This window comes from Clarias gariepinus, chromosome 13 (assembly GCF_024256425.1).
Source record: "Clarias gariepinus isolate MV-2021 ecotype Netherlands chromosome 13, CGAR_prim_01v2, whole genome shotgun sequence".
Classification (NCBI taxonomy): domain Eukaryota; kingdom Metazoa; phylum Chordata; class Actinopteri; order Siluriformes; family Clariidae; genus Clarias; species Clarias gariepinus.
In genome coordinates this window covers 29,862,208-29,876,720 of record NC_071112.1, presented here as the reverse complement: position 1 = coordinate 29,876,720, position 14,513 = coordinate 29,862,208, and the positions used below count along the sequence as shown (strand labels likewise).

The 14,513-nt window shown below is 38.6% G+C and overlaps 1 protein-coding gene across 1 annotated transcript; it reads left to right on the top strand.

Moving 5' to 3' along the window:
- Window positions 1-358: 358 nt before the first annotated feature.
- si:dkey-87k14.1 (leucine-rich repeat transmembrane protein FLRT2) lies at window positions 359-6,427 on the top strand. The gene is made up of 2 exons (XM_053510196.1): window positions 359-898; window positions 2,833-6,427. The coding sequence occupies exon 2, from the start codon at window positions 3,257-3,259 to the stop codon at window positions 5,246-5,248; it is 1,992 nt and encodes a 663-aa protein (XP_053366171.1). The 5' UTR covers window positions 359-898; window positions 2,833-3,256; the 3' UTR covers window positions 5,249-6,427.
- The last annotated feature ends 8,086 nt before the right edge of the window (window positions 6,428-14,513 follow it).

Sequence of the window (14,513 nt, the reverse complement as noted above, 5' to 3'; positions counted from 1 at the left end):
TAGCCTGGTCCTGGTCTTTGCAACTCTACGCTGCACAACAGCGCCACTAGTGGTCAAAAAGTTACATAAGACATTTCTGCACGTAGTGTATTTTTCATTAGTGTGTGTGTGTGATGGAGTATGTTTGAGGCTGTGATAGATAGGGTGCATTCCTGGTACACAGAACACACAGCATGCTGATGTTCGGCTCTGGGTTGCATTGTCGCTCCAGCGCGCGCCTGGTGAACACATTTGACCCAAACGAGTCGTTTTTGAAGAGCCGAATCTTCTTAATCGAATCCTCTGTAGCGGGATCGAAGCAGGAGCAGCAGGACACACACACACACTCACACACACGTACACACACATATACACACACACGCGCGCGCGCGCACACACACACACACACACGCAGGCGTGCGCGCAGGAGCGGGAGCCGGACGCGTCTCGCGCACTATGCTGCGGCTGCAGAGCTCGAGCTCTCCACCAGCGCAGGAGTTTCAGCATCACAGAGCGCCAGATCACAAGACATCTGCTGACTTTTCTCCGTCCAGGTCGTGGATAAAACTGAACGATGCACGATTCCCGAAGCTGTGCAACCGCAGGAGAGCGCACACCGCACACGGACCGCGCCGAGACTAAAGACTTGCCACCAGACCTATTTAAATCCACTTCTGTTCTGATGATCATCTCCAGAGTTCCTCAAAAGTCCAGAGACGACCTGCGTGCGGGAACCTTCACCATAACCTCATCGTGAACATTCTCCCTGCGACTCGGGGATCGTGGATGAAACCCAGCTCTGCCTGTTTGTGTGTGTGTGTGTGTGTGCGTGCATATGCATATCTATGTGTGCGCGCGCGCTCATTCCAGCGTTATTTCTGGAGAAAATACCCAGGTTTCACACCCAAGACTCATCCAGGTAAAAACTAAATCTCATTCTGATCATCGATGTGCAGTTATAATGAACAGAATTTAATTTGTAGAATTCTGTTTTTTTTTTCTTATTATTATTATTATTATTTGTAGAATGATGGACCCTGATCCATATTGCATGCTTAAAAACTTCTTGACTATAAATGTGTTTTGATTATTGAACATATTACAGTAGTCATATTTCTAATTTCTAAACACTTGGGGAGGATTAAAAGAGCAATCTGTCCATTTAGAACCATGGCAGCTAAAGCTGTCGCGTTGCATCTTTAATGATTTGAGAGCTCTGGTATTCACACTGCAACTCTATCGTCTTTATTTATTTGCCTCAAATGCGCACATTGCCTGTGTGTGTTGTGTTTCGGCCTCCTGCTAACAGGAAGAGATCTAACTCATCTATAAAGAAGGCAGAGTGTCTGTTAGAAAGAGAGAGAGAGGGAGAGAAGGAGATAGAGAAATCAAAAGTACAAAAATGAATGAATAAATAAATAAATAAATAAATAAATGGGTGGGGGGTTTGAACAGGACATTTTATAATATTTATGGGGAAAAGAATAAGTCTAATAAAGAATTTATTCAGTGTTGCTCTGGCATGGTGTAGTTGTTTTGCAGTATGAATTATGCAAGCATGTTATTGCACAGAACGCATAATATAACGTGTGCAATTGTATGTGCAATTATATATTGCATGCACTAAGCATTTCTGTCCATATATTTATTAATTAATACTATATTGGGTAAAAAAAATGTCAATAATTATAATAAAAATTTGGATAGGATGATGTGATTTGTATATTTTGTATGTTTACCGTATATATGTGTGTGTGTGTGTGTGTGTGTGTGTGTACTGTATGTGAGTGTGATGTTTTTTAAACTTGTTTGTCTGATTAATATTTATCAATTGTTTATATAAAAATCTATATACTTTTTATATATATTTATATTTATATATAAACACACACACACACACACACACACACACACACACAGAGTATATGTGGGGGGGGTTGTGTATTATGCAAATAATGACAAGTGTTCACGATCAATCTGAGGCAAAATGTCCCCTCCAAAAATTAAATCTGCAGATTTTAATATTGACAGAAAATATCAAGCAATATTTTTTTTCCCCCTAAGTATTCAGTAATTGAATGAAGAAAAATAGTTTCTTCTTCAACAAGTCATTTAATTAGCATGATTCTGTAAACAATTAACTTAGGCAAATAGGTTGTATTTTTCATCCTGAATCTTTGAACCAATTTCTGTGGGGAAAAAAAAAAAAAAATCTGTTTCTCATTGCTCCTTTACTTGAAGGATGTAGTCTGTGTAATGATTTAAATAGCTGCCAGTGTTTATTGACAGTTAAGCTGTTCTTGTGCTGAAACAGAGGTACATCTGTGCTTCCAGCCTTTTTAACAGGACGCCCAACACATTGATTTAAAGCAAACGCTCTTACTGTCCTCGAGGCTGGCGATCATTACGACTGAGAGACTGAGCTTACTGCCCGAGCATCGGAACACAGACCTGTCTTTCAATGTGGCTTTGACAGATTAACCGTCTCGCTGCCCTTTGCAAGTCCAAAATCGCAGTGTGTCACCGAGCGCCACTTTTTAAAAGTATACCGCTGACTTACTGTGTAAAGAGCGTATTGTTATTACTGTAATTATTATAATATTTTTTCTTTCCTTTTTTGTTTTATGGAAAGTCAAAGGTTCCTTGTAAAACCTTCATTAGCTTTACTTGTCCATTTGGCCATTTTATAAGACCACGCTTTAAAAATAAGTACCACTTATTGTATTGCATTTTTTCACATAAAATCCGCTGATTTACCGCTGTATCTCATCTACTCTTCAGCTAGCTAATAAATCACTAACATAATGTTGCATATCTCTGAAGAGAACACTTATCTATTTTGTGTTAATACAGGGAAATGGATCCAAATGCCCGATGTGAACGAAGGCGTGTCATTCAGAGAGCAGCCGGCTGTGACCAGAGAGGAGCTTGTCACTGATAAAACTGCCAAACGTGTTGTTTTGGTCCACGTATTTAAACTGGCCCTCCCTGGCCTCCGAGTGAAAATGTGATGAGTCTGGCTATCAGTTTCAACCCGAGCATGGATGGAGGCAAGCAAGGGAGGCACACAGGCTAATGAGACAATTGGTCTTGTTTTGGGGGGGCTTAGGAGAGCCAATTACAGGAGGATTACCAACTTTTCCCCAGCATAGCTCCACTGTGGAACGCTTCAAGTGCTGTTAAAAAAAAACTTCAACCTTGTGGATTTTACTTTTTTTTTTTTATTGCTTTATACTTGCATCGCCTCAGAGCGGTTTGTGTTTTCTCCCCACCAAAAATGGAGATACAGGTACGAATATGGAATAAAGATGTGATGATATTTATTAGACCTTGGATACCGATCCTACTTGGCCTTCACATGCAGTTCTCCTGGGCCACGACTTGCCCAGACGAGTGCCGTTGTGACAGGACCTTTGTGTACTGTAATGAAAGGAGCCTAACATCAGTGCCTCTGGGGATAGGTGAGGGTTACAAAACCCTCTACCTCCACAACAACCAAATCAACAATGCTGGATTTCCAGCAGAGTTGCACAACGTTGCTTCGGTGGAGACGGTGTATCTCTACGGCAACCAGCTGGATGAGTTCCCAATTAACTTGCCTAAAAACACGCGCGTGCTCCATCTGCAGGAAAACAACATTCAGACAGTGTCACGTGCGGCGCTGGCCCAACTCCTGCGTCTTGAGGAGCTCTTCCTGGATGACAACTCTATCTCCACTGTGGGTGTGGAAGAAGGGGCGTTCAGGGAAGCCATCAGTCTCAAAATTCTTTTCCTAACCAAGAACCATTTGAGCAGCGTGCCCATCGGACTTCCTGAAGAGCTCAAGGAGCTTCGTTTAGATGAAAACCGGATAGCTTTGATCAGTGATGACGCCTTCGAGAATGTAACGGGACTCGAACGCCTCCTTCTGGACGGAAACCTCCTGACAGATGAGGGCCTGGCCCCAGGAGCATTCCAGAGTTTGGTTAACCTTAAAACCCTGTCCATGGCACGCAATTCCCTGCTGGTCCCTCCTCCTAACCTGCCCACCCAGTGTTTGATCAAGCTCAACTTGCAGGATAATCTGATGAATGAGATCCCTTTGACGGCCTTCCATGGCCTGCACCGCCTCGAGAGACTGGATATTTCCAACAACCAGCTGCAGTCTCTCACACAGGGGGTCTTTGATGGCCTCCTTAGCCTGAGACAGCTCACTGTTCGAAACAATCTTTGGCTCTGTGACTGCAACATTAAATGGGTCATATTGTGGCTAAAGTCCTTGCCGGCCACACTCAATGTCCGTGGCTTCATGTGCCAGAAGCCTGAGAGTGTGCGTGGTATGGTAATCAGAGAGCTAAACTTGGAGATGATCCAGTGCCCCAGCAGTACAGCCATAGTGCCACGATCAACACAACAGCCCACACACTCCTCGTTGCCTACTGCTGAGTCAGCTACTGAAACAGGCTTTTCAACACCAAACTCTGTTCATACTCCCAGTTCTGCGACCTCGCCACCTGCCCTGCCAACCGAGCATGGAGATAAAGATGAGAAGACAGAGGTTCCTGAGGACCCTGTGCAGGAATCGCTTCGTGTTTCCTTCATTGTCCTAAACAGTACGTGCGTCCAGGTGAACTGGATATCAACCTTCACTGTCACGGCGTACAAGGTGACCTGGGTCAAGATGGGTCACAGTTTGATTGGTGACCCTATGCAGGAGACTATGGTTGAAGGTGAGCAGCAAAGGATACACCTGGCCAACCTGGATCCCAAATCCATCTACAGAATTTGCGTGGACCCTCTGGATGCTTTCAACAACTACCACACGGGAGAAGATACGATTTGCTCGGAGGTGATGACCAAGCCGGCTTCCTTCGATTTGGACGAGAAGGCCGAGCAGGCGAGCCAACAGGACATTGGCTCTTCTCTGCTGCTGGCCGGTCTGATCGGAGGGGCCGTGCTTGTCGTCCTGGTGCTGCTGCTTAGCATATTTTGCTGGCACGTGCACAAGAAGGAACGGTCGTCCTCATCTAAATGGAAATATAACCGAGGGAGGAGGAAAGACGATTATTGCGAGGCAGGCACAAAAAAGGATAACTCTATTCTGGAGATGACCGAGACTAGCTTTCAAATAGTTTCTTTAAACAACCAACAGCTCCTTAAAGGGGACTACAGAATTCAACCTATTTACACCCCTAATGGAGGCCTTGGCTACAGAGACTGCCCTGTGGCCAACAACAGTACAAGCTACAGCAAGAATAGCGTTCCGGTGTCTAACCCTTGCCATACATGATGGTTTTCAGAAGGTATTAATCCTTTGTATTGAAAAAAAAAATCAACTTAAATATGCTGTACAGTATATATTTCAAAGATGAACTGTAAATGCTGTAATTTATACTCTTATCAGTGATATCGCCTTCTTTTGTATACCGAGTAAAAATGCAAAAAAACAATTTATGATGTATTAGTTTCTCCTGTTGTATTACTACTGGGCTTGTAGGAAACCATCCGAGTATCATAAACTGGAGTATGTATGCAGATAATTGTTTACATTGTCGTGCACAAAAATCACAGAAAGTGCCCAAAATTACAGTATATAGATGATTATCTAGAATTGTGGGAGAAAATAACGGTGGTTAGTAATGGGTCTGATTGTGAGTGAGGTCTGAGGTATGAATGAAGAAACTGATTCACAGCATTATTTATGCTTGTCTGATCTCTTCTGTTCTTTAGTTGTACAACAAGCTGGCATCTTTTTTTTATTATTATTTTTATTATTATTTTTTTAATGACGTTAATTGGCACCTTTTTTTCAAGATTGTTCATTCATCTGATTTCCTGATTGAAACCGTTCAGGTTAAGTGGTCTGCAAATACAGAGAGAAAAATCTACCTGCCAAAAAACAAACAAACAAACAAACAAACAAACAAACAAACAAAAAAAAGACAGGGCTTATTTGTTAGGCAAAGTAATAGAAAGAAAAACAGAGTGGTAATGAAAGACGTGTTTACTGTGTGCATACGTTAATTGATTACATAAAAAAAAAAGAGATGAAATGTATTCCACTGTGAAGCACAGTCTGGCATTTTAGCTGCACAGCTCTTGGAAAAAAAGACTGATTATAATTGTCCATTATCATTCTGCTCCTGGAGGCAACTTTCATTCACATACAGCTCTTTGTATATTTATTAATTTTTTTCTTGTTTTAATCTAAACTGGCAAGGTAGTAGTGTCAAAAAGTGTTGGAAATTGGAATCGGATCAGGAAGATTCATGACTCAGTTGCATCATTATCTGGTTTGAGGGCGTCTTCTTCTCCTTCTTTGTTTTTTCTTCTAATTGTCTTGCTCTGCAAACAACTCTGTGAAACATAACTATCACAAATATGACCAGGTATTGTTTCTTTGCATATATCCATGCATTATTTCCAAGAATATCAATAAACGTTGTCACAATGTTGACTAGAATAAGTACTTGATCGCTTTAAGGGAATGCTTTATTTTGTGCTTCTTTTTTTTTTTTTCCCCTCTGGTACAGATATCATAACAAGCTCATAACTCTTGTCATGGCATGTCACGAATGTCAGAATAATATCTATGTATTTGCCTAATGCTGACATTTCAAGCGTGGTCTGGCTCATTTTGATGATTTTATCAAAAGAGAATTCCGTTGTTTATAGATTACCGTCTTGCTTGGATAATTGGTTGTGTTATTTATTTATTTTAAGGCAGAGTTTCATTTTCTCTTCGATTTAATTATATGGAGTTTGTTTTATGTTTCATTATGATTAGGCCATTCCTTCTCATGCAGCAAATAAAAAACAATCAAACGAAGTTGCCAGAGATGTTATGCCAGACACAGAACTCGGTTGCTGTTGTTGTTGTTGTCGCACTTGTTTGAAGAATTGCGTTATTAGTTTGGCTCCACAAAGTAAGAGTCGTGTCATTTCACAGCTAATAACTTGCGCACAATAAATAACACAATAAACCCGTCGCCCCCCCCCACACACTCCTCGTCAAACCCGTACACCCACCACCCCTTTTTGCCGGCGCGACCTTTTCGCTCGAGTCTCTCAGGGTCTGTGAGGAGACAGTAATTAGCTATTAAATCTGCACATCTGGGTCCTCCAGCTGTGTGGTCATCTCCGAATGAGCTGCTGGATCTCAATTCCGCAGCTTGCTCTCTCTCTCTCTCTCTCCACCGTGCCCCAGAGACCAGAGGGATGCTCAAGTGCAGCTCGGTTATATTAGTTCAGTCGCCGGGTTCAAAACAACAGCCGTTTGTAATCGCAAACAAAACACTGCAGAACAGCAGGCACCGCCGTCTCTATTTATTCCAATCAATTAATACTGGAATTCCAATTTGGTCGCAGATCTTCAAGCCAGACCACCGTTCCCTAAAGTCGGGGTTAATGGGTTTTGCCGCATCTCTGTTTTTCTCACTGAGATGTGTTTCAGGAACTGTGAAATACCAATTAAAGTTTCCCAAGAGGTGGCCAGGAATTTATATGGAGCCTATTATAATCATAAAGCATTATGACTTTGCTAATAATGCCTCGTTAGTTTCATTTTTACCTCGCCTGCCTGCAAGATCTGTTGTCATGCAGCAGCGGCGGCGGCGGTGGCGGTGGCGCCATCATCGTAGCCCATCGCCGTCATACTTTTCTTCTTATACTTTGAAAACATCCATGGGAATTTTATCAAACTTTCGAAACCTTTATTAGGCAGCCTATATGTGCACTAGTTATTTCATTTTCGAACAATGTCACTTTTCTCCTGTACAGATTTTGTAAAATTATCTGACATGTCATCCCCACACCGTATTTATATATAAAACTCTACTGTAACAATGCCTCCTCAGTCTCTAATAAGCAATTCCTTGATCATTAATGAACTTATTGTGACATGTCGCTATTTTCTCTACTACTATTATAATTAATAAGAGTCTGCCCGATGGTAAAGAATCTATAATATTTATAATAATCCTAACATGATTATGTAATCATTGAGTGCAATTTCTACTTATGTTATAATGTGCTATGGGCGACATATAAGACATGAGGAGTGTCATACCCATTACTTTAAAAGTCATATTCATAATAATATGCACACATAACTATGAACACATTCATATCATGTTAGTGTCTAATACAATCATAAATGCATAAAAATGTGTTACGTGTTATAGCTATCTTTTATTATTATGCATCATGAACCGCTCAGGGTTTTGCATTATAAATAGTGTTCATAATATATTATAACACGTAGACCAGTGAGTAACATTCTGGAAAGATATAATACATTCACAAGGAGCTATATGTATCGGTATGATGTTTAACGAATAATGAAACTGCATTACACGTTGAACTTATTTTGCATTACTCATCATATATTGCAAACATGACACACTGTACAGTGGGTAGTTTTAGTAGAACATTACATCACCAAGCCCCACTTTGCATAATGCATTATAGCTAGATAAACTCTTTGTTTCTAATGCGTTCCTTATAAATGCATTAAAACATGATATGAATGTAAGTACAAGTTTATTTTTTTTAAATACATGTGACCGTTGTGACTGTACAACCTTTAACCTTCCATAGGGCACAAATTTTAAACCTTTCCCAGGACTTTTGTGATTTAGCTTTTTCATTGTTGTAATTTTTATGGTAAAAATCAAGGTCAGTGAAGTTACCATAAATGGTTTCTCTTCTGCCAAATCTAATTTTCCAACAAGTATCTATATCTATCTATCTATCTATCTATCTATCTATCTATCTATATATATATATATATATATATATATATATATATAAACACAAAACTCAGTGAACATTTATTTATATATGAAAATATGCAAAATACAAAAAATAAAAAAAAAAACCTCTCCTTGGCGTACTCATATTGGCACTGACCCGGTTACCAAATGTGGTTTCTTGCCCAATTAAGAGGTAAAATTAATAATTACCTGTACAACAACAACAACAACAGCAACAATAATAATATTATTAATAATATTTTTTTTTCATTATTATAATAACTTCATTACCAGTTACATAAAAAAAGAAAAAAGGTCTATAGTAAATTGTATAAACATGTATTATGTCATCAATGCTAGGAACACTTTAATATTTTGTTCTAATACAGTACATTCATTAGGCATTATTATTAGAAATGTCTGTGCCTATGTATTGTGAATATAATGCATTGTGTCCATAATGCATTACAACGCTGACATCTTAATACCCTTTTTTCTTCCTCTCTCCTTAACAAATATATCTCAAGGTAGTCACATTATAAATATTTGGGAGAAAAATTTAATTAATGCCTCTAAGACTAAATGTTATGCACTTGGTGATATAATGTGTTATAAACACTATTTGCACAAAAATGCTTTCTATGCTTACTAATCAATGAGCCATAGCTGTAATCTTTATAATAATTCACTTTTTGAATAATAATAATAATAATAATAATAATAATACCATTATGGATAATGCTTATGAATGCATTATAGCATGTCATAAATGTGTCCGTAAGTCATTATACATATGACCTAAACAGAAAGTGAATTTGTAAAATTAGTCCTTATTATATAAAGAGGTACTATTTGTGACTAAAGTCTTTCTATAACGCCCTTTCTATTTTAATATTATTTTAAGCTGGTATTGATGCAGCATAAGCATTTTATAAACAATAATAACACATCATAAAGCTCTAATATGAGAGTGCAACTATCCATTTAAATGCCATGTTGTGTATTGTACAGAAAATCTAATTATCAATGACCTGAGCATAATTATACAGCAAGGGTAAACTTAGTTAAGAGTTGCAATTAAGTTGTAAGCATTACATAAGAATATTTAATATAAAAATACATACAGTTACATAAAATGCAAATGAAAAAAAAAAACTATTATGGTGACAACTTTTTATGAAGAAATCATGTCCTAAAACTTGATGCACTCAATGATTAAATTTTAAAATGTTTAATTTATATATATATTTATATATATATATATATATATATATATAAATATATATATATATATATATATATATATATATATATATATATATATATATATATATATATATATATTATTGTAATTATATACATAAGCTCTTAAAAATTACAAAATTCATAATATTTTTTTAATAAAATTGTGAACAAATTATACTTGTTTTACATTTAATCATGCAAAACAGGTTGCCCTATGTTTGTTTACTCAGAAGTTTATGCAGTTTGTCATGTTACTGAAACACACACACACACACACACACACACACACACACACACACAGCCATCTTGAATTAAAAACTAACCTTGACTAGACTCGCCGTCTCCTTGCAGCTAATTTACTTAACTTAACTGCATCGATTATAATAAATATATTTATCATTATAATATAATCATAACAATTATATCATCATTCTATAATAAAAGTTTTATGGTCTGTTATATTAGTTTTGAGTCAGCTGTTGCTATAGGAACAATAACGTATCGGAAAGTTTTTACGCATTACCATTGTTACAGGAAATGAGTGTATATCTTCTGACCAATCAGAACCATGAATGGAACAGGACTGTGGCATAAGGCATCATAAGAAGGTTTATGTAGTGCAAGACAAGGATGCTAAACAAGGTAGAGTTCTATAAATATGCATCATAATTCAGAATGATTTATGAATACAGCCTTCGTGCTTTTTAGAAAGTGCTACCGAGCGACTTGGTTTCCCACTGACGGCACGTGTTCAGGCCACAGGTTTCTAAAGCTATGTGGCAGATGGATGCATGTGGGAGGCTGGGGGTATTCATTTCGAACTGCTGGAGGGCCGTGGCGGGGTAAGACGTGAAATCTGTGTCACAATGGATCTGTGCTTTGCCTTGGGTGAAAGAAACAGAAGCTGCGCTAAATTGAATATACGCACTGTAAAACACGCCGTTAGGAGAGACGTAGCCGAGTGAAAAATACAGCACCGCTTCCCTGTTGTTAAACATCAAATGACTCAACATTTATCCACTAAATGCTTTGATGTGGATCGTTAAGTCCGATGCCTTTGACCGGCTTTGTTCTCTGAAGCTGTAACTCAAAAGAGATGCTCCGCGTTTTGCAGGTCAGGGCATCGATAAATGTCAAGGCTGTTAATTAGGCATGGCTATAGTGTACTAACCTGTGAGAGTCGAGCGCCTGGGCTTGCTAGCACTGATGTGGGGTATTTTTAGTTGTTGTCGTTTTTTTTTTTGTTCTTAGAGCTTACACTCGGGAACAATGTTGCGTATGTGTGTGTGTGTGTGCGTCCATCTGCCCACGCCTCCATCTGATGCGTCTAGCTCCACAGTGTAACTCCAGCGCTGTCCAGCTGTCGAATCTTGTGCACAGCCAAGTATCGATCTCTCCATGTTCCTCGGAATTATGAAAAATGGACTGAAAAATGGACTGGATTTGAGAGCAACCGTAAACCGTGAGCAGGTCCCACGTCCCTGGAAACAAAGAAAAGAGTAGGAACATTCCAATGTAATCGCATTGGTGATTCATTTGGACTGGTTGAGGATAAAACATTGATAAATGTTTAATCAGGAAGAGCGCTGGATTTTCCACAAATATTCCCTGCTTTTCACACTGAAACAGGAGCATATGCTGGACATGGCGTAAATAGAACATGTTGTAATGCATTGCACATGCGTTACAGGTGTTGTGTGGGTTGAGCTCGGATTGTTGGCAGGAAAATAATGAAATATAATGATAAAGCAGCATCGGGATGACAAGTCGGATGCTATGGCACTGAAAGTACCATATAGTCCAGTTATTTGGAAGAGCGTGTGTACTGATTAATCACTATGCTCCTTTAAACATGAACACTCAGCTTTAATTAGAGGGAAAAAAAAAACGAAGACACACTTAGCTTAGCGTTTCTCGTATCTTTTCCATGATTGCTGATTATCCATTACACACATTGGATTTTATTTATTTATTTCTTTAGGGCCAATTGTAGCATGATGGCGTCTACTAGAGCAAGGAAATGGAATAACAGCAATTTACATTTAAAAAAAAAAGCGCAAACACATTGGCAGGAATCTCTAAAAATTCTTCTCTTTACCTTGAAACGTGTTAACTATTATGATAATAAAAAGTTTGTTATGTGTTTTTACCTATTCAGATCCAATTATGTGCGGCGTTGTTGTGTTGTCGGTAAATCCTGTGAAATGTTAGCTATTTTCACTTTCACTCTTTTTTCCTGATGTAAAAAGAGTTTAACAATCTTAAATATGTGGGATACCGTTCAGGTTTTGACTGTTACCTTCAAAAAACAAATATGAAAAAAAAAAAACATTAAATTCTCACATTATTGAAGTTTTAGCTGTAGAGATTTGACTCAGCTCGTTAGCAATCTTCGACAGAAGTGTTAGCATGAAAGTTAATAATCTGATCTTCTTAAGAAAGCTACGGCATATAATACACAGTACTGTACATGCAGTGTTCCATAAACTGTATGAGCATGACGATTTTGGCAAGGGGCAAGAGACAACGCCTACACAGTATCAAAATTATATTTAAAAATCGATTTTAACAACAGTGTGTGAATTAATCCTATGCAATGAATCAACTGAAACATACAATTGCCTCAAATTTGACTTTAGACCAATCCTATCCCATTACAAGTGTGTTCTAATGTTTCATTACTTCCTACATATTTATTTCCTGCCTGCAATTGGTTCATATTTTCAGCTTCACGTGTTAAATTGGAAGAAAGCCATATAACTGGTGTGTCGTCTTATACAGAAGTCATTGCAATGCTTGCAATAAAGGAGCCAAGACCGTTGTGGGCAGCTATTGGTTAGCCCTTGGCCTTGCACCTCCAGGGTTGAGGGTTTGATTCCTGCCTTGGGTCTACATGCTCCATGCATGTTTGATGGGTTTCCTCCAGGTACGCTGGTTTCCTCCCACAGTCCAAAGACCTGCTAATTGGTGTTTGCAAACTGCCCATAGGGTAACTGTGTGCCCTGCGATGGATTGGGACCCATCACCCACTAGTAGAGAATGAGTGAAAAGTCACTGTACAGTAAATGGTCAGAGCTGGTACCATGCTGGTTTGCTTTGCTAATTTGCAAATGGAGCTAGTAAAAAGCCTAGCATGTACAATAACATGTATGTAAAATTCAAATACATTTTAAGTGTGTAGATAAATAATTAATGATTATAATCAGCTATTGTATAAGGTGTAGCTTTTGAACTTAGGATTCTTTGATTAAGATCCTCTTAACATCCACAACAGTATCCATAAGAGACACAATTTAAAGGTGCTTTCACAATAGGGACTCACACCCAGACAGGAGCACACTTGCCCCTACAGCCTGGTTTCTTTACATAACGTGTATGTTCTGTATCTTGCCCGGGCACAGATCAGTGTACCATGCTCGAGTCGACTTGAACGTGATCTTAAACACAGTATGGCCGACTCGGGCACAGATCAAAGATAGTATGGACCTCCTGTTAGACCTTTTTTTCTGAATTATGAATCATATTAGGTATAGGAAAAAAAAAAAAGTTTTCTTCTTCTCTTTGTGTTTATTTGCTCACAAATCAACTAGGTGCATACTGCCACCTGCTGTACTGGAGGGTGTATTTTTATGCAAGTATCATTACGGAACAATAATAACAATGTGATTAAAGTGAAAGTCTCGACACTTCCTAATATTTACATAGGGTAAAGGACTAAAATGCTGCTGCTGCTGCACAACTCCTTTTTAGGGGGAGGTTAAAATAGACCCCCAAAGCACAAACCAACAAATAATGAAATAAATAAATAAACATGAAATATTTTGTATGATTACAGGTCACACTGATTATCATTAAAATTGATACGCAAATGAATCGCTCAACCTGGTATTTAAAAAGGGAAAAAAAAGTGCACACTGTCCAAACCCAACTCCTACACACTCACAGGGCCAATACATACAAGAAAATTGCACATTTACTGATTCATTAGACTCCAATCTGACACGTTACTGCTGAGGAAGTTGATGATGTGGAGCATCAACGCGATCCCCGAGCCCCTGTACGAGCAGCTATCTCTAATGACTTGCTGATGCATGTTTAATTGCTAATGAACGAGCCAAGCAGCAAGAGGAAAATTCAGCTAACGCACTTCGTTGGCATGTGAGGTTGGGAAGAGAGAGAGAGAGAGAAAAAAGAAAAGATATCAAGTACGTGCACCAGTCTCATCAATAATTATGTGTCGCTCAGACCGGCTTACAAGGCAAATATTAGACACAAGATCTTTTCGCCAACTTTTGGTACAAATTCCTCTCAAGCGGAAGCTCTATAATCAAGTCATGAAATTTTGATGCTGTGTATCGGCACTTCTGTAATGCCGTCGGTAATGTTTGCACAGTCATGCACAGCCGTTATTTAATTATCATTTTCCTTCTTTTTTTTTTTTCAAGGATTATTGAAGAATTCTAAAGAGATACATTTAACTTCAGGACATAAAAGTCCAAGTCATTTGTAGATCCTCTGAAGGGCAGTTTAAAAGTTTTTTTTTTTCTTTAGTTATTT